The 24,660-nt window shown below is 37.9% G+C and overlaps 1 protein-coding gene across 4 annotated transcripts in view; it reads left to right on the forward strand.

Moving 5' to 3' along the window:
* Positions 1–24,660, forward strand: part of PPP2R2A (protein phosphatase 2 regulatory subunit Balpha) — an 81,772-nt gene that overhangs the window by 48,888 nt on the left and 8,224 nt on the right. For 3 of the 4 annotated variants that reach the window (XM_086416513.1, XM_086416511.1, XM_086416512.1), the window contains exons 3-6: positions 2,145–2,242; positions 14,843–15,008; positions 21,550–21,662; positions 23,222–23,399. In XM_086416513.1, coding sequence (XP_086272639.1) covers positions 2,145–2,242; positions 14,843–15,008; positions 21,550–21,662; positions 23,222–23,399 — 555 coding nt within the window. Of the gene's footprint in view, positions 1–2,144; positions 2,243–3,168; positions 3,233–14,842; positions 15,009–21,549; positions 21,663–23,221; positions 23,400–24,660 lie in introns of those variants that run through there. The other variant, XM_086416514.1, reaches the window with a different exon arrangement.

The following is a 24,660-nucleotide window of genomic DNA, read 5'->3' on the forward strand; positions in this document are numbered from 1 at the left end:
AATGAGAAAATTATTTGCCTTTCTCTCTGTATTTCCCACCCTCAAGGATTTAATGTGGGTTGACTTTTATGGTGTAAATCTTTGGCTCTTGTCGTTTCCTGACAGTCAGCCTCTCGCTTTAGGTCAGTTGTTTCTAGGGTTCCTCAGCCTGTATGACTTCCTGTTACTCCATTGAGTGAACTGGATAATGAATCTGGATTTTGGTATAAAGTGTGAGCATTTCACCAAGCCAAGAGTATATCCTGGAGTCCAGAGGTCAGGAGTTTTTGGTATAGCATGAGTTTTTAGCCAAATTAACTAGTTCATTTCATGGGAAATACAAAATATGAATGCTGTAGGGGAAACTGGCTGAGTTGGATTTAAAAGAACAGGAGAACGTTTGCATCTCCAAAGTGGTGCCTGTCTGAGGGATTTGAATTTAAAGATAATTTTTACTATGTATGGGAGTTTTTTTCCCCCTTATTCTCCGATTTTATAATCTGACCTACAAGTAACATGCAGCCATTTGCTCTGTCAAATAGTTAGCACCTGCTTATTTTCTCTCTGTAACTGTACTATAATGTGCTTTTAGTGCAAGGACTGTGTGATTTTAATCCCTTATTATACTCAATACAGAAATAAATACAGAGCACCTAATAGAATGGCTTTTAAGTACTGGTTGATGTAGGGCTTTATAGAGTAAATAGTACAATATATTCAGTTTTACATCTTGGTGTTACATATGCATGTAGCATAAACACTAGATTTATTCCTTCCTCCTGATAGCACCAACCATGGTGGGTTGTTTGGGCCAAAGGTTTTAAGCTGGAGATGGGGTGCTGTCCAAGACCTTTTGAAATTACATGCAAATTTTTGTGTGTACTTAAATGTGTACAGTTCCTTGGGAGAGTGTGTATAATTTTGAGTACATTCTCAGAGAGTTCCAAAAAGATAAAGTGCCTTGGACCTAGACAGTGGAGGAAGCAAAGAAAGCTTTGCAAAATCAAGCTCAACTTGGAAAAAATCACTGAAATGAAAATGATAAAATGCAGTGCTGGTCAGTTTATTGATGTGCTACATTGGTCAGTAAGTTTTAAAATTTAAAGTATATAATGTTCTTTATTATATAAGTGAAGTTGCTCACTGTAGCCTACCAGGATCCTCCATCCATGGGATTTTCCAGGCAAGAATACTGGAGTGGGTTGCCATTTCCTTCTCCATTATTATATAAAGTCACTTTTAAAATTCTTACAGTGATCTAATGTTGGCAAGAAAACAACCCTTCTCCCATAGTAAGAGTTTGATTTTTTATGTAACATGCGTTTGATGGATGTTACATAAAATTTAGCATAATGCTTAGTAGTGAAGAACTTGTAACAGTGGGGAATTGTGTAGTGTGATTGCTTTATCTTAATGCTCAATTCTGTAACTTAGATTTTTTTCTTTAGGAAAATGACTGGTGTCAAAAAGCAAGGAAAAAAACCTGATAATTTTATTTGAACTTGACTGTGAAATTAGCACCGACTTTGAGTGTAACATGACTGATTCTAGTAGCCCCTGCTGTGTCTATGTGTGGGAACCACAAGAAGAGCTGTGCATTTTGAAGGTGCATAGCACAAAGCATTGCTAGTATAAGTGTGTTCTATTTACAAACATTTGTTTGAGGCCATAATTTGAATTTATTTATTTATGATTGAAATTATTTTTGCATTTAAAGAATTTCCCCATTTTAGTTATATCTGTCTTAATTTTACAGTCCTTTGGGTTTGTGTATATCAGCTTATCAGAAGTATATAAGAAAAAATTAGCACAATAATTATTAACGTTTAATGTGCTATCATGGAATGTTTCATGAATTGTTGATTTCTTTATATTCATGAATTTAGTGAATTATTAATAAAGCACTGATATTTTTTGTTATGTGCCTGTTTTTTTAAAAAATAGTGTCATTGGTTTACTTTGGGAAGAGTTTTGTGGGGGGAGTGAACCAAATATTCATGACTCAAAATTTCATGAAAGAACTTTAGATTTACTTTATTTCTGAGGGCAGGTTGATATATAGACTTGGAATATATTAGGAAAACATGCTGAGTTCTTACTAAGAAACTCTTTCATGAGTTGGGAGAGAAGAACTAATGTCTTTTTTGTTTGTTTCAATTATACAGCAGATATAATTTCTACAGTAGAATTTAATCATTCTGGAGAGTTACTAGCAACCGGAGATAAAGGTGGTAGAGTTGTCATCTTTCAGCAGGAGCAGGAGGTAAGTGTTTAAAGTTTGGTATCTAAATTTCAGTTTGCTCTTGGGACTGGAGCTTATGCTGGAGAATCTCATCAGAGGATGTTGGCAAATTTTTCTTTAAAAATTTGTTGTATATCAAGCAGAATATTGAATGTGTAAGTAGCTCTAGTTCTCTTAGCTTTGTGTGTCTGTGTACATGTGTGTGTTGTTTTGATTTAATTGTGAAAGGATTTGGTTAGAGAAAGGAGTGAGAAGTGTGTTATACAAGATTTTAACTGATTTTACAGCCTTGGCCCTCACTTTTTTTCTCCTAAAATTCCATAAAGTAAAATTGTTTTGACCTCTTCTCAGTGAATAATTTTCCTTGTGTAATTAGGGGTGGGAGCCTGGTTTAAAGGAAAAAACTGCTCAACTATTTTGATATCAGTTTATACTAATACAATTACTGCAATTTAAGTATAAAGGTTTTAAATGATAGTTGCATGTATACACATGTAATGTACGTAATTTATAAGCTTAGTTACCCTTCTTTAAAGTGGATTTGAAAATTGTTTTCCTTTCTCTTTGAAGAAAGGGATTTCTCATTGCAGAATCTGTGATTAAAGTAGGGTTGGTTTGGTTTTGTGTACAACATAGGCACACTTCTAAATCTGATTGACTAGATTTCTCACTAAAATTTTATACTAAACAAGATTTGTCACACTAGATTTTCCCTTAGTCTCCCTCTACATTTGTAGATCGAAGCTAATTTATCATTTGCTTCCAAACATTCTGTCCCTGTCTATACTATCTTCAAAAAGAGTTGAAAGTACTGTGGATAAAATGCAGGGTTTTATGAACAGATGTCTAAATCATAACACAGAGTTAGCTTTTAAAGGATTGTGAAATTCCTTAAATAAGCAAGAATCTAGTAATAATACTACTACTTTGCACTTCTATAGCGCCTTTGACCTGAGGATCTCAAAGTGCTTTACAAACACTAATGAATTAATCCTCACAACACCCAGTGAGGTAGGTAATTTAATTTTAAAAGAAATGATTAATAGTGTCTGATTAGAAGGTGCACAAGCACTAAATATGTCTCCTTTTATTATTTTTCTTTTTGGTTGGAAGGAAATATGAAAATAAGACTCAAGGTTTTCTTGGCAAAGGATGTTTTTGTGGGAAGTGGGGGCAAAATCAGTTTTCTGTTCTGTTTTCAAGCAGCTAAAAACTTGACCATAACAATCTAGGAAAACTTGGAGTCGAAATAGAGCCTTACAGATCATTATAGTTTACCTTTATTTCCAAATGAGAAAGCAGATTGTTAAGAGATCACTTGATTATCCAGACTCACAACCAGAACCCAGAACTTCCAGCATGTCCCCTCTCGGTGCACTCCAGTGCCTTTCAGGTTAAGTCACCAAAATGTGAGTGTTAATGTTGTTCTTTAGAAGTTAGAGCTGGATTTCCTATAGACATTCTCTGCCCTTCTGTGGTTTGGTTTGGTTTTTTACTGAAAATTAATGACATTCTATATATTTTTGTTTTAAAAACAAAAGGTGTTTGGAGATAAACATTTAAGTTTGCTTCCCAAGCATTTCCATCTTGAAGGGCTTTGCATTGTGGGTTTCTGAGCCTACATTTTTAATGGGGGCTTTGTGTTGTTTAAAAGTATAAATTGTCATTCTTAACTGCATGTAAGTGTTCAAGACAGAAATCCATTATCTAGAACTTCAGATTAGTAGTATGTCTTTTGAGAATTACTTAGTGTAAATTTCAGTGTATTTTTTAGTGATAAATAATAAAGATGATAATTATTCTCCTTCTTGAAATTGATGTTGTTAATGTTAATTTGATGCATTTCACCCAATATATTTTCTACATTTTTAAAGCCCTTATTCTGTAGCTTCTAACATTATGCTGTCTTCAGGACATTCAGTACCTATGTTAATTATAAATGTATGTGCCTTGTATCAGTAGCTAACATATTTAGGTTAGATTTTATGAGTTCATAGCTAAATGTCTGTAAAATAGTGTTAGAGTTTGAAACTTGGAAGTGAACTTAGAGATAGTCTTTTTCTAATGTTTAGGTAAATTTCAGCAAAAGTTTACATAAAGTTACATTGCTCAGTTTAATAGCAAAGGCCTGGGATTAGAACTTGGATCCCTAAATTTCAGTAGCTTCTTCTAAACACCACAGCTATTATACATACATTCCAGGGTACGCTGACACTTAACAAGTGAGCAGTTTTAAGAACCTGCTAGTTCTCTTTGCAAAATACAATGATGTTTGAACTGTTGTGTCTACAGTGGCAGGGTTCCTTGCTAAAATTCACTTGACTGGAGACTTAAATATTTCCACTCACTCCTTTTATAGACCTTACTTAATTAAGAAGAAAAGGTCATGCTACAGTAGCAGTGAACCTTGCACATCAGACTTTGATGGCTTTATCCCACCTTTCTGTCTCACTTTATTCTTAAGGTGTGGCAGGTCCCCTTCCTGTCATCTTGTCGGGCACACTTTGCTGCCTGTCCATCTGTTCCCAAGGCAAAGAAACTGGGTGCTCATTTACAAGATTTTCATTTGGTTCAAGTGTATTTCAGCCTGGTGATTCTGTAGCATGGTCTACTGTTTTGTGTGTGTGTGTGTGTTTTAAACTAACATGTTTGAATGATTTTCTTTTTGACAGAATCTCTGATAGAAGCAGGGCATGTAGGGAAATTGAGGCACAGGGTAGATCAAGTTTCCAGGAGGCATCACACCCATCACACAGTCAGAGTCCAGACTTTGGAGTTTCACCCAGTGCTCTGTGTAGTGTGTCCTGAAATAAGGCACCCATCTTGCTGATTTTCACAGCTTGTGTGTATTAGGTTGGTACAAAGTGTGGTTTCAGACAGTGAATTTTAAATCATAACTAGGGTCATACACATATTCATTAATCAAAATAGGAACCACTACAGTCAACACATTTTTGCCAAATAAGAATGTTTATTCCTGTAGTATAAAAATCCATACTTGAGCATTTGACGAACTCTTGGAAAGCATTTTCTGCCTCCTGCTGGTTGTGGAAGCAGTTTCCCTGCAAAAACTTGTCGAGTTGCTTAAAGAAGTGGTTGGTTGGCTGGCAAGGGATCAGGTGAATATGGCAGATGAGGCAAAACTTTGTAGCCCAGTTTGTTCCAACTTTTGAAGCTTTGTGTTTTGGAGAAGAATTGGGCCCTTTCTGTTGATCAATGCCAACTGCAAGTGTTGAAGTTTTTGATGCATCTCATTGGTTTGCTGAGCATACTTCTCAGGTGTAATCATTGCATCAGGATTCAGAAAGCTGTAGTAGATCAGACCAACAGTAGACCACCAGTGACCATTACCTTTTTTTGGTGCAAGTTTGGCTTTGGAAAGTGTTTTGGAGCTTCTGCTTGGTCCAGCCACTGCCAGTTTTCATATACAGTCCCCTTTTTGTCGCATGTCACAATCTGATTGAGAAATGGTTTGTTGTTGTTGTGTAGAATAAAAGGAGACAACACTTCAAAACAACTATTTTTGGTCAGCTCATAAGGTACCCACTTACCTAGCTTTTTCATCTTTCCAATTTGCTTCAAATACTGAATGACCATAGAATGCTCCATGTTAAGTAAGTTCTTCTACAGCTTCTCATGTAGTTGTAAGAGGATCAGCTTTGATGATGACTCTCAATTAATTGGTTATTGTCAGCGTCCCATGGCCAGCCACTGTGCTCTTCATCTTCAAGGCTCTTGTCTCGTTTGCAGGACTTGTTGAACCACTACTGTACTGTATATTCGTTAGCAGTTCCTAGGCCAAATGTGCTGTTGATGCTGCGAGTTGTCTCCACTTCTTTATGACCCATTTTGAACTCAAAAAAGTAGCTCGAATTTGCCTTTTGTCTGACATCATTTCCATAGTCTAAAGTAAATATAAACACCTAGTAATAAATCATTAGCAGAAAAAAACATAAAGTAGGAAATGCACATTAAAATGCTATATAACATAACCACATTTATTTACGGATGTATCCCAAAGAAAGGCAATGCCAAAGAATGTTCAAGCTACCGCACAATTGCACTCATCTTGCACGCTAGCAAAATAGTGCTTAAAATTCTCTAAGTCAGGCTTCCACAGTACATGAAGCAAGAACTTCTAGATGTTCACGCTGGATTTAGAAAAGGCAGAGGAACCAGAGATCAAATTGCCAACATCCATCGGGTCATAGAAAAAAAAAGAGTTACAGAAAAACTTCTGCTTTATTGATTACGCCAAAGCCTTTGACTGTGTAGATCACAACAAACTGGAAAATTCTTCAAGAGATGGGAATACCAGACCACCTGACCTGCCTCCTGAGAAATCTGTATGCAGGTCAAGAAGCAACAATTAGAACTGGATACGGAACAGTGGACTGGTTCCAGATCAGAAAAGGAGTACATCAAGGCTGTATATTGTCACCCTGTTTATTTAACTTATATGCAGTATACGGCATTCGAAATGCTGGGCTGGATGAAGCACAAGCTGGAATCAAGATTGCCAAGAGAAATATCAATAACCTCAGATATGCAGATGACACCACCCTTATGGCAGAAAGTGAAGAAGAACTAAAGAGCCTCTTAATGAAAGTGAAAGAGGAGAGAGCAAAAGTTGGCTTAAAGCTTAACATTCAGAAAAAGATCATGGCATCTGGTCTCATCACTTCATGGCAAGTGGATGGGGAAACAATGGAAACAGTGACAGACTTTATTTTGGGGGGCTCCAAAAGCATCGCAGGTGGTGACTGCAGCCATGAAATCAAAAGACGCTTACTCCTTGGGAAAAAAGCTATGACAAACCTAGCACCACATTAAAAAGCAGAGACATTACTTTGCTGACAAAGGTTCATCTAGGTAAAGCTATGGTTTTTCCAGTAGTCGTGTATGGTCGTGAGCGTTGGACCATAAAGAAAGCTGAGTGCCAAAGAATTGATGCTTTTGAACTGTGGTGTTGAGAAGACTCTTGAGAGTCCCTTGGACTGCAAGGAGATGAAATCAGTCAGTCCTAAAGGAAATCAGTCCTGAGTGTTCACTGGAAGGACTGATGGTGAAGCTCCAGTAGTTTGGCCACCTGATGTGAAGAACTGACTCACTGGAAAAGATCCTGATGCTGGGAAAGATTGAAGGCAGGAGGGGAAGGGGATGACAGAGGCTGAGATGGTTGGATGGCATCACCAACTCGATGGACATGAGTTTGAGTAGGCTGCAGGAGTTGGTAATGGACAGGGAAGCCTGGTGTGCTGCAGTCCACGGGGTTGCAAAGAGTCTGACACAACTGAGGGACTGAACTGAATTGACTGCAATATCAAAACAGCAAAGTTCAACAGGTGCAAAACTGCAGTTACTTTTGTAACAGCTTAAATAATAGCTTTTGACATCAAAGTGGATGGGGCAGTATTCTTTCTGATGATGGTAATGTGGAGGGAGAGCCCATGCAGCTGTCAGACTGTGGTGTTCCATACTTTTTAAGGAATCTTTATTTCTATGGGTGCTCACAGGAGGTGGTCAGCACTTGTTGAAGTAACTGGTTTCCTGTTGGCTTTGGATTGCTCAGACCTTCTTCTGGTTTCTCTGAGGCTTTTTGATACATATAAGCTAAAATGTTGGGGGAGGGTTAATATTTTTAATAGACAGTTAAGAAGAAAGGTGAACAGAAAGGTTGTTCTTACTGATTTTTCTGGATTGTTATGCAGCCTTTGTTCTCTGTTTTCTACCACTGCTGGTTACTTACTAGGATTTCTTTCTCACTTTTCTGTTCTTAATGTAGTGTTCCTAAAACTTAACACGGTTTAGGTTTCCCTGGTGGCTCAGCTGGTAGAGAATCTGCCTGCAATGCAGGAGACTTGGGTTTGATCCCTGGGTTGGGAAGATTCCCCTGGAGAAGGGAAAGGCTACCCACTCCAATATTCTGGCCTGGAGAATTCCATGGACTGTCCATGGGGTCACAAAGAGTCGGACTTGACTGAGCGACTTTGACTTAACTAACATGGTTTAGAAGAAACCTTTAGCATGTTTATCTCAAAAGATGGATAGTATTGTTTATATGTTTGTATTCCCTTTCTACATTATTTGGAAAGACTAGAATGAGACTCAACCGCACGGTATTGTTTAATAGAATTTAATATATATACAAAGGGCTTGGTTTAGTGTATTCATTAAAGTGAAGGGATAGAACCTGCTGTTTTAGGGTGACAGGGTAGCGTTCTCTTGGGAGTTGAGTAGTATGGGGGCCCTAGATTTGCAACTCCTGGCAATGCAATTTGCTTTTACCAATAAAGAAATGGAGGAGCTCAGACAGATTACTGGTCAGAAGTGGTACAGTTAACAAAGAAGTGAACTCTTACTCTAGAACCCTTGCTGTTACTCCCGATTCCCTGCCCATTGCATTCCCTTTTCTGACCCGGGTTTAGCAACAACAGTTGATGTGCCACACTCTCTGCCAAGCTCCCTAAATCTTATTAATCTTCACAGTAAAGTAATGGAGATGTTATGCTTACTTACTACATCTCAATTTATTACAGATTTATAAGTGAATTGAGACCTAAGTTAAATGCCTTTTCTAAGATCACACAGCTAGTCAAGTGGGTTAAAAAAAGAAAAGCTAATTCGGTATAAATTGGGATGAATATCCACAATGAAAAACAAGTCTTAACTCCTCTAAGTAATGAATCTTATAAATCAAGAAAATCCGTTTCATTTATAGTAATGAGAAAAGACTTGGTCCTCAGACTTTTTAATAATAGCCATTAAGGAATGATGTCCTCTCTGTAGAAGTTTAGTGACAGAAAAGTTGGAGTTTGGAAGCCTCGAGAGTTTAGAGACCTGGGCTCTAGTCCTCATTCATATCCATTAACTTGTCCAAGCACCTCTCTTGTTCAGCCATCTGTTCTCCAGATTCCTAGTTTCAGTTTACCTCTTAATATTCCCAGTAATTAAAATTGCTCTATGCCTTTTATTCTGTGTCATGGTTTAGAACTAAATTATCCTGGGTAGTTGGTCCCATCACTTCATAGGAAATAGATGGGGAAACAGTGGAAACAATGTCAGACTTCATTTTGGGGGGCTCCAAAATCACTGCAGATGGTGACTGCAGCCATGAAATTAAAAGACGCTTACTCCTTGGAAGGAAAGTTATGACCAACCTAGATAGCATATTGAAAAGCAGAGACATTACTTTGCCAACAAAGATCTGTCTAGTTAAGGCTATGGTTTTTCCAGTGGTCATGTATGGATGTGAGAGTTGGACTGTGAAGAAAGCTGAATGCCGAAGAATTGATGCTTTTGAACTGTGGTGCTGGAGAAGACTCTTAGAGTCCTTTGGACTGCAAGGAGATCCAACCAGTCCATTCTGAAGGAGATCAGTCTTGGGTTTTCTTTGGAAGGACTGATGCTGAAGTCCTTACTTAGTCCAATACTTTGGCCACCTCATGCGAAGGATTGACTTACTGGAAAAGACCCTGATGCTGGGAGGGATTGGGGGCAGGAGGAAAAGGGGACAACAGAGGATGAGATGGCTGGATGGCATCACCGACTTGATGGACATGAGTTTGGATAAACTCCAGGAGTTGGTGATGGACAGGGAGGCCTGGCATGCTGCGATTCATGGGGTCGCAAAGAGTCAGACACAACTGAGCGACTGAACTGAACTGATACAGTCTGAATCATAGCACTTTAACCTTTTTAGATTTTATAACATTTTAAAGCATTACATTTAACCCTTTGAACAACATGGAGTTAATCCCTGTATAATTTATGGTCAGCCCTCTGCATTCCCTGATACATACTACAGTTGTATTTACTATTAAAAATACACATGTAAAAGCAGTCCTGCACTGTTTAACTGTAACTTACACATTCCCATGGTTGGTTGAATCCACAATATAGAGGACCAAATACAAGTTGTACCTGGACTTCCCACTGTGCAGAAACTTGGCACCATAACCCCTATGTTAATACATCTTTGCGTACATTGTTTTTCATTAGGGTATACTTTGAAGTGGAATTGTTGAGTACATCTTTTAAGGCTTTCAATAAGTATTGACAGATTATTCTCCAGAAAAGCTGTGTAAATTTATACTTCTCCCTGTAGTGTATAATTTTTGTCCATATTCTCATCTTTAAAGCAATGACCATTATCATTTTTTAAATTCTTCACCGGTTTAAAGGCAAAACATTATTCTTTAATTTTGCGTAGTAGTGATGAGTAGTTATATATTTGCTGACCATTTTTTAGGTAAGCTACCAACTGTTGACCTTTTCATCTCTCAAGGGGGAGAGTGTTAATATTTTTACTAATTATTTTTAAGGACTTGAAAAGATAGTAACATTTTTTACACATGAAAGGTAGTAACCTTGTCTTACGATGCACTTTTCTCCCTAGTGTGCTTTTTTTTTTTAACTTTTAAATATTTTTCTTCTTACCTTGTCAGAAGTCAACCTTTCTCTGCTCTTTGCTTTCACTTTTGTATTTAGAAGCGCCTTTTCACTTGAGAATTATATAGAAATTCACTACTGTACTTTCTCTTAGCTTCTTTTATGTACTTTTTTTTTTTTTAAAGAAAGATTTAATAAAGACTTAAATATCAAGTAGACAACTTCTAAATTTCACTTTGTATGACCCACACTGAATTGGAATTGAAGAATGGCTCCCTCTGAAATTTATTTTTGTGTAAGAAATGAAGTTCTAATTCTCTTTCCAAATGTTTGTTTGGCTCTAACACCATTGGATTTTACTGCTGTTTTCTGTTTTGGTTGGTTGAATCTCAGGGGCATACTTGAGTTCGTGACACTGCCACTGGAGGTCATGGCCAGGCTCTTTATTTAAGTAAACCTGCATATAGGTGTGCAGTAGTGCACACATGAACTTTGATTTGCATAACGTGCTGCCATTCACCTCTCACTTCATAGATAACTGTTTGAATGTGTTTTTGTAATTTTCATTTTGTTTTTGTGTACTGAACTGTATTTATTTGTGGCAAAATATAACATTCAACTTCCCAGCAGTTTCCATGTGTACAGCACAGTCTTGCCAACCACATGCACATTACTGTGCAGCAAAACCCCCAGAATAACTGGAACCCTGTACTCACGGAACAGCAGCTTCCTGCCCCCCTCCAGTCCCTGGCTGTCACCATTCTACTTCCTGTTCTGTGAGGTTGACTGCTTTAGATAATCCATATATGTAAGTGGAATTGTGCAGTATTTATCATTAATGACTGGCTTTATTTTTTTTTTTAGCATAATGTCCTTAAGGTTCATCCATGTTGTAGCCTATGAGAGGAGTTCATTTATTTTTTTAGGCTGAATAATTTATATGTATATACACATGTGTGGGCACATACCCACCTACCACATTTTCTTTATTCACTTATCCGTCAGTGGACATTTAGATTATTTCTACCTCTTAGCTATTGTGAATAATGTCTTCTGAGATTCCTTTTTTACTTCTTTTGGATATATACCCAGATTGCCAGATCATCCAGTAGTTCCTTTTTTTTTTCCCCTCGATGTGGCATACGGGATCTTAGTTCCCAACCAGGGATTGAACCCATGGCCCTTGGAGTGGAAGCATAGTCTTAACCTCTGCAGTGCCAGGGAAGTCCCTATTATTTATATTTTTGAGGAACCCCCATACTATTTTCAAAGTGGCCACACAATTTGTATGCTATTTTGTTTGTTTGTTTGTTTGTTTTTAACTCTGTTGAAATATACACAGAAAAATGCACAAAACACTAGTGGATTATCACGCAGCAGATACTTCAGTCAGGAGCTAGAACTTCCCCACTTCCATCAACCCTCCTCATTCCCCTTCCAAGCCACTCCTTTCTCTTTCCTCTTCATAAGTCTTTTAACACTTAGTTTGGCCTGTAGTTTTAGAACTTTTTATAAATGGAATCTACAGTAAGCATTCTGTGTCTGGCCTTTTTGCTCAGTTTTTGTTGGTGTAATAATTTGTTCTCTTTCATTACTGTATTGTGGTCTTCTGTATTACTGTACCATAATCTATCCATTCTGTTACAGATGTGGATGTTTTGGTTGGTTCAGTTTGTGGCTGGCTATAAAGAATAAAAAGTTGTAAGACAACATAGTAAAAAGTTAAAAAAAAAAAAGCATAGTAAAAAGGGAAGCCTGGTGTGCTGCAGTCCATAGGGTCGCAAAGAGTCGGACACGACTGAGCGACTGAACAACAATACTAAAAAGTGGTTCTGCCCATTTTATTCTCATGAACAATGTATGAAAATTCTGGCTCTTCCACATCTTTGCCAATGCTTTGTCCTTAATTTTATAACTTAAGCATTTTGAGATTATGAGGGTGTCTTGTTATAGTTTTAATTTGTACTTTCTTGAATAATACTGAGGTTCAGCATCTTTTTATGGGTTTATGGGCCATTGGATGTCATCTTTTGTGAAGTACCTACTAAAATTTCTTGCACTTTTTTCTACCGGATGGTCTGTCGTTTTTCTCAGTGATGTGTAGGCTTAGCACCTTTTGAATATTAACCCTTTGTCAGTTGTATTTGTTGGAAGTATCTCCCATTCTATGACTTAGCTTTTTATTTTTCGGAATGATATCTTTTGATAAGTAGAGGTTATTAATATAATTCAGTTTATCTATGTTTTTCTCTAGACTTAACTGCTTTTTCTTTCCTGTAAAAGAAATACTTCTCTACCCCAAGGTCCAGGAAGATAATATATTCCTGTTATTGTTTAGATCTGTGCTTTCCAGTATGGTAGTTACTAGCTCCATGTGGCTATTTAGAATTTAATTAGTTAAAATAAATGTGAACTTCACTTCCTTAGTCACAGTGGCTACAGTGGTGCTCAACAACCACATATGACTGGTGGCTACCATATTGGACAGCACAGATAAGGACTGTTTCCATTGTTGCAGAAAGCTCTCTTGGATAGTGTTGTACTAGAAGCATTTACAGTTATATTCCTGATAATTCACCTGCAGTCAATTTATATGAGTGGTTTAAGGTGGGTGTAGTAAGGGTCAGGGTTTGTTTTATTATATTGAATGGATGAATAACCAATAAACCGAAAACTATTTAGTGAAAAGACCATCCTGGCCCAGCAGTTCCACTTTTGTCCTAATTCAGGCCTACCTGAATTATATGAACTTCAGTTTCTACTCTTGACTAAAGTTTCTTATACACAAGTTACCTGAAGGCTGAGATTCTCTGTTATTAAATCTCTGTACACCTCTGGGACCCAGTGTACATAGTACTGTAGTCTTTTGCTTACATTGAAAATAGCATTCATATTAAAAATTGAATTGAAAAAAAAAAATTGAATTGCTGTTTATTGTAACTTTCTTGGAGAATAATATGACAAATGTTTTGAGACTGAATAAGTAATTTTCAGTGGAAGATATATGGAATTTCTTGTAAAGAGATATTGGTATATAGCTGTTAAATGGGTTGGGTTATTAGATTTGGTGTAAGAGTATTATAATGAGACCGAGATTCTCAGTTTGAATTTTACCCTTTCCACATCCCCAATGTGCATTATGTTCTGTGATGTGTTCTGCATTCTCAGTATTGGTGAATGCACTCAATAATAATTAATCCAGATACAACTGTGACCATGAGTGATCAATCCAGATAATCAAACTACTGGAAGCAACAACCTAAAACCTATGCTTATGAGATAATGATTCAATAAGATTTTCTTTTTATAAAGAGTAATAATAATGACCAATAGGCTATTCTTAGTATCACATCATCTTAAACATTTCATTTGTTAATTCATCTTTAGTTGAAATAGTTGATTATAAATACTAACCTTTCTTTTAAACGAATTTTCCATTGGTTCTTTGAATTAGACATTTAATGTTTTTGTTGGAAATGTTTTTGATTGTGTGATGATGGATTAATAAGTCAAACTCTAGAAATGATTACAGTTTTCATTTTTGCTAAGGTATTAGTGTTAACTGAAGAAGTTCACAAGTAGTCTCTATCCAGTAGCTTATGTTATATTCACTCGCACTGATACTAAATAAATCATTGGTGTATGCTAGGCTCATAATTAAGAAAGATAATTTAAGGAGGGTTAGCGTTTTTGGGTAGTGTTGGATGTGGTCTCAGTGAGTAATACAGCCCTGTAAATGTGGTCTTGAGTAGGGGAGGTTGGGGTCAAATGTTCCATTGCACTTATGAGGGCTCTTCTCTTCAAGAGCTTCCAGCAGTGAAACGACCTAAAGACAGGCATGAGAAAGGCAGAGAAACAAGGTGTGCCTCATCCTTCTTTCTGCTGTTTCTGATGAGTTTTTCTTATTTAGTCTTTACTTTTTCGATGAAACTTGTTATGTATGCTCAGTAGTCCTCTATTAAGTATGTCATATATAATGGTAAAGTAGCAATCAAAATGATACATATTTTAATATCACTTTTCCTAATAAATTGGGCCTAATTAAGTAAAGGATTTATCTAGCTTTTCCTTTTTTTCTTTAAAGCATTTGTATTGATTCCTTGGAAGCTTTAAATATAAAAAACAATAGAATTGTATAAAAGATGATACAGGGTCTGTTAGAATTGATTAAATGTTTGATTAATTTGAAATATTTCTCAACTGGTCCAAATATTTTTGTTTCCATTTTAGAACAAAATCCAGTCTCATAGCAGAGGAGAATATAATGTTTACAGCACCTTTCAGAGCCATGAACCAGAGTTTGACTACTTGAAAAGTTTAGAAATAGAAGAAAAGATCAACAAAATTAGGTGGTTACCCCAGAAAAATGCTGCTCAGTTTTTATTGTCTACCAATGGTAAGTGTACATTTTTTCTTTTCATATACCCACTATGTACACATATCCTGTGGGTTTCTTTCCCCTTTTCAAAGAGGAGTAGTTGTTAAGAGGGCTCTGGAGATAGACATTTGGAAATATTCTTCTTCATATAGAATGTAAACTCTTTCTTGTCTTTTCCTTTTTTATTTTCTTTCAGTTTTTAAATTCTCTGAAAGAGCTCCTTAGGTGTCCTTGTCTTTAGTACACACACTGTTTGTAGTAAAAAGAATGAGGTTTACATCTGCTTTGGGTCAGATTCTGTTCCTGCTCCTTCTTGGCTTAGGAGCCTTGGGCAGGTTGCTGACCCTGCTCGGGTCTCCTCGTCTGCACACTCAGGGTGGTGGGTTTGCATTACCATCTGGTTGTGGGGATGACTCCTGGTGTACACAGTGAGTGCTCAGTATGTGTTCATTTCCTTCCCTCTTCCTTTTTAACTGTGCCTAACTCTCCAAAGAGTATTTCATACTATAAATGCAAAACACTGTCAAAGGACAGTCCCCACTCCAGAACACTGTATAGAAGAGTGCTCGTCCTACTTGATCCTCGTTCAGGAAGGACACAAACTGGAGTTGCCTCATTGCCATTCTCTCTTGTTTCTGTAGGAAGAGTTACTAAATGAAGGTTAGAATTATATAATGACTCTATAAGAATTTAAAGTCCTTTATGACAAGTTAAGAAGTGGGTCATTTCTTTTTGTTGTTCTTATTTTCACCTGAGTTGTGACTTGGCTTACCCCTGCGGATTTGGGTCTAAAGAGAGTCATTAGCATGGTTGAGGAGTACTTCCAGATGTTTTGGGTAGCCAGTCTGTAAAAATTTAAATTAAAAGCTTTTTGATGTTGGAACAAGGATTGGGGAAAGACTTCCATTTTCTCATCCCCTTGGTATTAGTAAAATCAGATATTAGCACCTAGAACTCACCATTCTTTAGTACTTGCAGAATCTAAACTCAGGTGACTTTGGTTGACACAGTGGAAAACATTAAGTGCTGGAGAAGAAAATGGCAACCCACTCCAGTACTCTTGCCTGGAGAATCCCATGGACAGAGGAGCCTGGTGGGCTACAGTCTATGGGGTCGCAAAGAGTCAGACACGACTGAGCGACTTCACTTCACTTCACTTCGTCACCTTAGGCCTTCTCACCCACTGTGTCAAATTCTTGGAAATGCATTCCACAGAATGATACCACAGGCTGATAACATGAACTGCATTTTCCTCTCCTTATTAAAAAAAAAATACATAGAAATAATGATTTAAAGCTTGTAATTTACAACATTATAAATGGAGGCTATATGTTTATTCTTGTTGTATGTTGGTTTCTAATCTTGGTTCAGTTTTGATTTGTACAGTTGAGTTCTTTCAAAGAGCACTTCAGGTACTGCTCTTTGACATCCACTGTGTATTATTGTGGAGAAGGAAATGGCTACCCACTCCAATATTCTTGCCTGGAGAATCCCATGGACAGAGGAGTCTGGCAGACCATGGTCCATAGGGTCACAGAGAGGCGGACATGACTGAAGTGACTAAGCATGCATGCAATATGTGTTATACAATTTAGGCAGTTTCTACTTTGGAAGTAAATGTCCCAGGAAGTGTGTTTGCTCGTAGTAATTTTGGCAGTTCACTTCCTACAGGCTAAATTGTTTTATTTTTTATAGAGGGCAATTTTTAAAATACAAGCTGAAGTAGCATAATGAAGTCCCATATACCAAACACCCAGCTTCAGCAGTTCTCAGTTCATCACCAGTTGTGTTTCGTTGGTACTTCTTACCCTGCCTTCTCAGTATTATTTGAAAGCAAACCCCATTTCATCTCAGTTCTCATTTGTATCTCTGCGTGTTATCCATGCAGGTTTCCTTTGTGATTTGAAATAAATAAGGCATCATATAATCAGCCCAGCCTTTATAGACACTGAACTCGACAAGAGCTCAGTGGCAGGAGAAACCACTGGAAATTCCAAGGGTTGGGTCAGGGGTTACGTGAATCTAAGTGCTGTTTTTGTGTAGACAGAATAAACAGTGTTCCCCAAATAGGATTATGTAAATTTGAAAAATCATTGATTAGTAATACAGCTTATTTTTAAGAGCAATACACAATGCATTGTACCTGTTTGGGGTTTTTTGTTGTTGTTGTTGTTAATGAATACTAAGTAAAACACAACTTTTGGGATGGTAGCTGTATTATTTTTTGTGCTAAAAGTAGAGTCCAATGTGGAAGAATGTAACAAGTATGGAAATTTTACAAACCACAGTATCTGGGGGTGCTGAGAATAGGAAAAGCGATGAGAGGAGTAGGACTTGAGCTGCATCTGAAAAGCTTTATTCTTTGAAAAGAGAGAAGGCAAATATGGAAAAATGTCAACTTCGGTTAAATCTGAGCAGTGTCTCTGTATTATTTGGTAGAGTTTTCTCTGACAGACAGCATAATATCTGTACTTTCTCTCTTCATAGTGTAATGGGTCTTTATACTCACAGAAAGGTTAGAAAACTGCTGGGGAGACTGAGGGAGAATAGGACCAAACATTCCAACTTTGAGTGATCAGAATTAGTCTTCATCTTTGCATTGGCTTTCTGTGATCGTCGCTATTCAAGTATTTCCCAGATTGTTTTTACTTAAATAATTTCATAGTCCTCTTCTTATAACTTTATTCATTTAATGTTTATTCAGGTGACTTTATTCTCTTTCTCTTTAACCTCCTTTGCCTTTCTCTGAATTCTCTTCAGTTTCTGTATGTTGCAGAAACATCCAGCTCTAAAATCTGTTGACCATGGGTCTTTGAATATATAATTAATAAAAGTTCACTTGTGAATAGCTTGTATTAACAGCTTATTAATAAGAAGCTTTTTGGATTGTATGTAAAAGCCGCACATCCACTTGGAAAGGAAACTTGGTAGCTTTGGTGTTCCCTGTTCTAACCCTCTGTGGTGAGGGGAACACCAGGACTCTGAACTTCTGAAACACTTGAGATATCAGTATTCACAATGTCGGGGAACACTGTAGAGCAATGGTTCTTAACTTTTTGACTGTAACAATTCTCTGAGGAATCTAATAACCCTCTTCACAGAAAATGAGTATATTCACATACTCTTGTGTGCAGTTTTTTGGACTTTGATTATTCTCATGTACCTTCAACTACAAGCCCAAAATTCCAGGTAAAAGTAACTGCTGGACTTCTCTGGTGGCTCAGTGGTAAAGACTGCCTGCCAATGCAGGAGACACAAGTTCGATCCCTGGTCCAAGAAGATCCCACATGCTGTGGAAAAATTGAGCCCTTGTGCCACAACTACTGAGCTTCTGCTCTAGGGCCCATGGGCAGCAACTACTGAAGCACCCTAGAGCCCATGCTCCACAACAAGAGAGACCACCATAACGAGAAGCCTGCACACCGCAACTAGAGAGTAGGCCTCTGCCCCGCCCCCCAAACCGCTTGCTGCAACTAGAGAAAGCCTGCTCACAGTAACGAAGACCCCGTGTAGCCATAAATAAATAAATCTTTAAAAAAAGAAAGAAAGCAACAAACCTACAAGCCCAGCAGCACAGCCCCCCCCAAAAAAAAAAGTTCTAAAAAATACTGTAGAACATATAAGAATTTAGATTTTTTTTTAAATTCCCAACCTGCCTTTTCACAAGTACTGCACTGATATTGTGTAGTACTTCTCGGTCTTTTGTTTACGCCATTAAAAGTTTTTAGCACTCTCTTAAGTCACAGATTTTATCACTTAAAATTTTTTGTTCTGAAGTTTAATTTATTTCAAAAATCTGTTTGCCCAGTTTATTTTCTTTTTCTTTCTTTTTTTTCTATAACACTACTAGGAACCACAAACTAATTACATCTTATTTGAAATGTTTGATAAGTTTATTGTGATTTCTTTATCTGGATCTTTAATAAGGATGATGAATTTGAGCAGGCCATAAGAAATCATGGGAATGTGTGTGTGATGGTGTTGGAGGGGTTCATCCTTATAATCTTTAGATGATAATTTCTTCCAAAATGTAGAATTCAGGCATGGCTCATTTATATGATAGATTTGGGGACAGGTTAAATACTCTAAAATTTGTCATTCTTTACCTAAATTATATAAATATATGTAAACCAAATGGCACATAGAAAACACATATAACTTAACTGCTGCTAAGTCACTTCAGTTGTGTCTAACTCTGTGCGACCCCATAGACAGCAGCCCACCAGGCTGCCCTGTCCTTGGGATTCTCCAGGCAAGAACACTGGAGTGGGTTGCCAGTTCCTTCTCCAATGCATGAAAGTGGAAAGTGAAAGTGAAGTCGCTCAGTCGTGTCCAACTCTTAGCGACCCCAGGGACTTCAGCCTACCAGGCTCCTCTGCCCGTAGGATTTTCCAGGCAAGAGTACTGGAGTGGGGTGCCATTGCCTTCTCCAACTTAACTGCAATATACCTGAAAACTCCAGGTACATAGGGTTCAGATGAAATAGTTAGCTGCAAGCTAGTAAAGTTGGCAGTTGCTCTCTGTGTACATGTCATCTCTGCTGGGGCACCCACAGTGGTGCTTAGCGTGCTCTTCTCCACTGGGCAGAGGGGTGGCCAGGCTGGAGGAGTCCCTGCCATGTCTCTGTATGGAGCACTACAAATTACTCTATACACTGCCTTTCAGATTCTGGTATACTCATTTGCATATGAAGGGCCATTAAGATGTGGCATTTTATAAGTCCAGTTTTAAGCTTATAATGGGCATGCATACTCAGTTGTGTCCGACTCCTTGCAACCCCATGGGATGTAGCCCTCCAGCCTCCTCTGTCCATGGGATTCTCCAGGCAGGAATACTGGATTGGGTTGCCATTTCCTACTCCAGGGCATCTTCCCGACGCAGGGACTGAACCTGCATCTCCTGTGTTGGCAAGTGGATTCTTTACACTGGGCCACTTGGGCACACAGAGTTAAATAAATGTGCTTGATTCCATCGTGATGTAAATGGTTGGTTGAGTAAATAAGTGGGGAGAAAGTGCTTGTTACAGAGAATTCCAAATAACATGTGGATGGATACTCCTCCCTGCCCGGACTGTAACTTGTCCTATTAGACATGGATGGATTTAATGCCTCATTTCCAAAGCGGGAGAGTAAGTGTGCAGTGGAGAAACCTGGCAGTTTCTTTCCTAACCAAGTGATCACCGGTGGAAAAGTCATGTCAGTACTATGTATATATTTACTTCACTCTGGGCTCTTCCTGATACCCCGTGATCTCAATCTGATCATGAGGGGAACAACAGACATGCCCAGTGGAGGTACATTCCACACACTTTGCCACTGCTTCTCAGAACTGTCAGGATGAAGAAAAATAAGAAAGGCTGAGAAATTGTTGCAGAGAGACTAAGGTGCCATGACAGCTAAATACGGTGTTGTTTGGATCCTGGAACAGAAAGAGGCGTTAGTGGAAAACCTGATGAAATCAGAGTAAAGTCTGAAGTCTAGTGAATGGTAACGTGGAATGTTAATTTCTTAGTTTTAACAAATGTACCGTGGTTGCATAAGATGCTGACATAAGGAAAAAACTGGGTAAAGAGTATATGGAAACACTCAGTGCAGACTTACTTCAGAGGTAAAGTTTATTGTAAAAAACACTATTTTATATATTCTCGATACTGAATAATTTTGTCTTGAAGGACTTGGGGATGTATGCTTTTAATTGGTAAACTATTTTCAGGGCCTTGTACTTACTTGAATCACAAATGTAACTTTTACTCTAAATAGTCCCTGGTGGCTCATATGGTAGAGAATTTGCCTGCAGTGCAGAAGACCCAGATTCCACCCCTGTGTTGGAAAGATAGCCTGGAAAAAGGAATGGATACCCATTCCAATATTCTTGTCTGGAGAACTCCATGAACTAGGAAAAACTGAGCCTGGTGGGCTATACAGTCCATGGGGTGGCAAAGAATTAGACATGAAGGAGCGACTAACCCTTAGGCTATTTTAACTGACTTTTTGTGTGTGTAAAAGTTAAATATTAAGCATTATGCATATATAGACATATGACTAAGCATGTGCTTAGTCACTTAGTTGTGTCCGACTCTGTGACCCCATGGACTATAGACCACCAGGCTGCTCTGTCCTTGGGGATTCTTCAGGCAAGAATACTGGAGTGGATTGCTATGCCCTCCTCCAGGGGATGGACACACACACACACAGACACACACGGTTTCCCCCACCCCCTCTAGCGCACGCACACACACACACAGAGTTCCCCCGCCCCCTCTAGCTATAATAATTTTTGAAGGATAAGGACCTGGCTATGACCTGATTTTAATATTAAGTGATATTTAATGAGTGGCATTAACATAGATTTTTTTTATTTCTGTGCTGTTTTTATATGTACAGATGTTTTTATTCACCTGGTAGTAGAAAGTTTGTGTTTTGTTGAGTCGGATCAGGGATTTTATTCTTGGGATCCTTTTGGGTGAGATATGAAATCACATGTTTAAGTATACTTAAAATGTGTTTCTTCTGTCGAGGTTAATCTCTCATTTTTTAAGACTTTCTTTATTTTTTCCCAGATAAAACAATAAAGTTATGGAAAATCAGTGAAAGGGACAAAAGACCGGAAGGGTATAACTTGAAAGAGGAAGATGGAAGGTATAGAGATCCTACTACAGTCACTACACTACGTGTAAGTACATGTTAAAAAAAATCTGATTCCAATGAATAGTCTTCTGTACTGTTATTATGTAGTCTAGATCCTCAACAGAACATGAATAGGAATAATTACACTCTGCCCCTTCCCAAGATTGTGTGACCAGACACAACATTAAAGACTCAAATTTTAAACAGACCCCGACCTACAGATGAGTCTCACCGTGGCCAGGGCCGAACCAGGACTCAACACAAGACTGTGTTTTGATTTGTTTTGTTTTTCACTATGCCACCATGCTCTCTTTTGTTCTTATGGTTTGGTTGTCAGCTATTAGAAGGTTAAGTTTCAAGATTAACTTTCTTTGGAGATCAAAAAAATAAAAATGGACTAAATCTTCTAGTTGCAATGAAAAATACCAAGAATTTGATGCTTTGGGCTGATTTCCTTTTTAGCCACTTTAAATCATAAACATTTATTAGCTTTGCAAGTCTTTCAAGCAAAAGATTGAAACTAGGAAAAACTATAAATTCTGATAGTATTGCTCTCAGTTCAGTTCAGTCGCTCAGTCGTGTCCGACTCTTCGCTACCCCATGAATCACAGCACGCCAGGCCTCCCTGTCCATCACCAACTCCTGGAGTTCACCCAAACTCATGTCCATCAAGTCAGCGATGCCATCCAGCCATCTCATCCTCTGTCGTCCCCTTCTCCTCCTGCCCCCAATCCCTCCCAGCATCAGAGTCTTTTCCAATGAGTCAGCTCTTCGCATGAGGTGGCCAAAGTATTGGAGTTTCAGCCTCAGCATCAGTCCCTCCAATGAACACCCAGGACTGATCTCCTTCAGGATGGACTGGTTGGATCTCCTTGCAGTCCAAGGGACTCTCAAGAGTCTTCTCCAACACCACAGTTCAAAAGCATCAATTCTTCAGCGCTCAGCTCTCCTCACAGTCCAACTCTCACATCTATACATGACCACTGGAAAAACCATTGCCCTGACTAGAGGGACCTTTATTGGCAAAGTAATATCTCTGCTTTTGAATATGCTATCTAGGTTGGTCATAACTTTTCCTTCCAAAGAGTAAGCATCTTTTAATTTCATGGCTGCAATCACCATCTGCAGTGATTTTGGAGCCCCCCAAAATAAAGTCTGACACTTTCCACTGTTTCCCCGTCTATATCCCATGAAGTGATGGGACCGGATGCCATGATCTTAGTTTTCGGAATGTTGAGCTTTAAGCCAACTTTTTCAGTCTCCACTTTTCACTTTCATCAAGAGGCTTTTTAGTTCCTCTTCACTTTCTGCCATAAGGGTGGTGTCATCTGCATATCTGAGGTTATTGAGATTTCTCCTGGCAATCTTGATTCCAGCTTGTGCTTCCTCCACCCCAGCGTAGGAAGGCAAATTTGTTTTTCATTTTTTTTCCCCTGTCAGCACTTTAAACAACCAATATCAGTTACTTTATAAAACTAAATCTGTGTAGTATTATGCTGTTTAATATTACCTCAGAAACTGGAGTAATGAAGTCTTCTGAACCTTCAGTTCTCTTGTAGAAAGTGAATATTTTGTAATCACTTCTTTTTCATGTCTTATTGACAGGTGCCAGTCTTTCGGCCCATGGATCTAATGGTTGAGGCCAGTCCACGAAGAATATTTGCCAATGCTCATACATATCACATCAACTCAATTTCTATTAATAGTGATTATGAAACATATTTATCTGCAGATGATTTGCGGATTAATCTTTGGCATCTGGAAATAACAGACAGGAGTTTTAGTATCCATTTGGTTTCCTTTTTCGGTGTTGGGTAAAGAAGGCATGTTATCCTCATACTGGATTTATTTTCATTCTCTCCTTGGGGTGTTTTGATTCTTACATAATAGCTTATTATTTTATAGCACTTTTTTGTGTTATTAAACACTGGGTGAAATTATTTGATAAAAGGCTTATAATGTATCAATTTAAAAACTGGATTCTTGGAATTTTAACGAATTTTTCTCTCTGTACCTATGAAAATAGAAAAACTTTTAATAGCTGTTTCTTGTAACAGAAACAAATATGTGGAGTATTATCTTTAAAATATTTTTAATTATAAAAGTATTCTCATTAAGGTTGGAAAAAGATCCATGGCATGATGCATGATGGTCTAAATACTTCTCATTGTTTATGTTATCCTCCTAAAAATTTTCTGTGATTATGAGATATACACACACACATATATAGAAATGTATATACATGTTTGTTTTTAAGTACTTAAGTTGTTGATGAATGTTAATTATCACACTACTATTAATGTATATCTTTCCAAATAGATATCATTTGAAAAATTAACACTGTACTATAATTCATACTCTACCAGTGCAAGCATACCTCGGAGATACTACAGATGCAGTTGCAGACCACAAGAATAAAGTGAATACTGCCCTAAAATTAAGTCACACAAATTATTTGGTTTCCCAGTACTTATAAATGTTAGCGCTACATTGTAGTCTATTAAAGTATGTAGTTGCATTATGTCTTTTTAAAAAAAAACAATATGTATACCTTAGTTTAAAAATATTGCTGAAAAATGCTGATCATCACCTGCACCTTCAGCAAGCGGTAATCTTTATGCTGCTGGAGGGTCTTGCCTCGTTGAAGGTTGCTGACTGATCAGTGGTGATTGTTGAAGGTTAGGGTAGCTGTAGCAGTTTCTTTGAAATAAGACAGCAGTGATGTTTGCCACATCAATTTTGACTCTTCCCGTCATGAATTATTTCTTTGTAGTCTGCAGTGCTGTTTGACAGCATTTCACGCAAGTGGAACTTCTTTCAAAACTGGAGTCAGCCCTCTCAAACCCTGCCACTGCTTTATCAGCTAAGTTTTTGTAATGTTCTCAGCCCTTGGTTGTCCTTTCAGCAGTTGACTAAATTCACCACCTTGTGTGTGTAGTTCATGGCACCCCCACACGATTACAGGATCAAAGATAGCTGAGCTGATCACAGATCGCCGAAACAAATGTAATAATAATGTAAAGGTTTGAGCTGATGATGTTGGG

Source organism: Bos grunniens, chromosome 8 (genome assembly GCF_055505025.1).
Source record: "Bos grunniens cultivar Pamir isolate PY7600 chromosome 8, Bosgru_T2T1.0, whole genome shotgun sequence".
Taxonomy (NCBI): domain Eukaryota; kingdom Metazoa; phylum Chordata; class Mammalia; order Artiodactyla; family Bovidae; genus Bos; species Bos grunniens.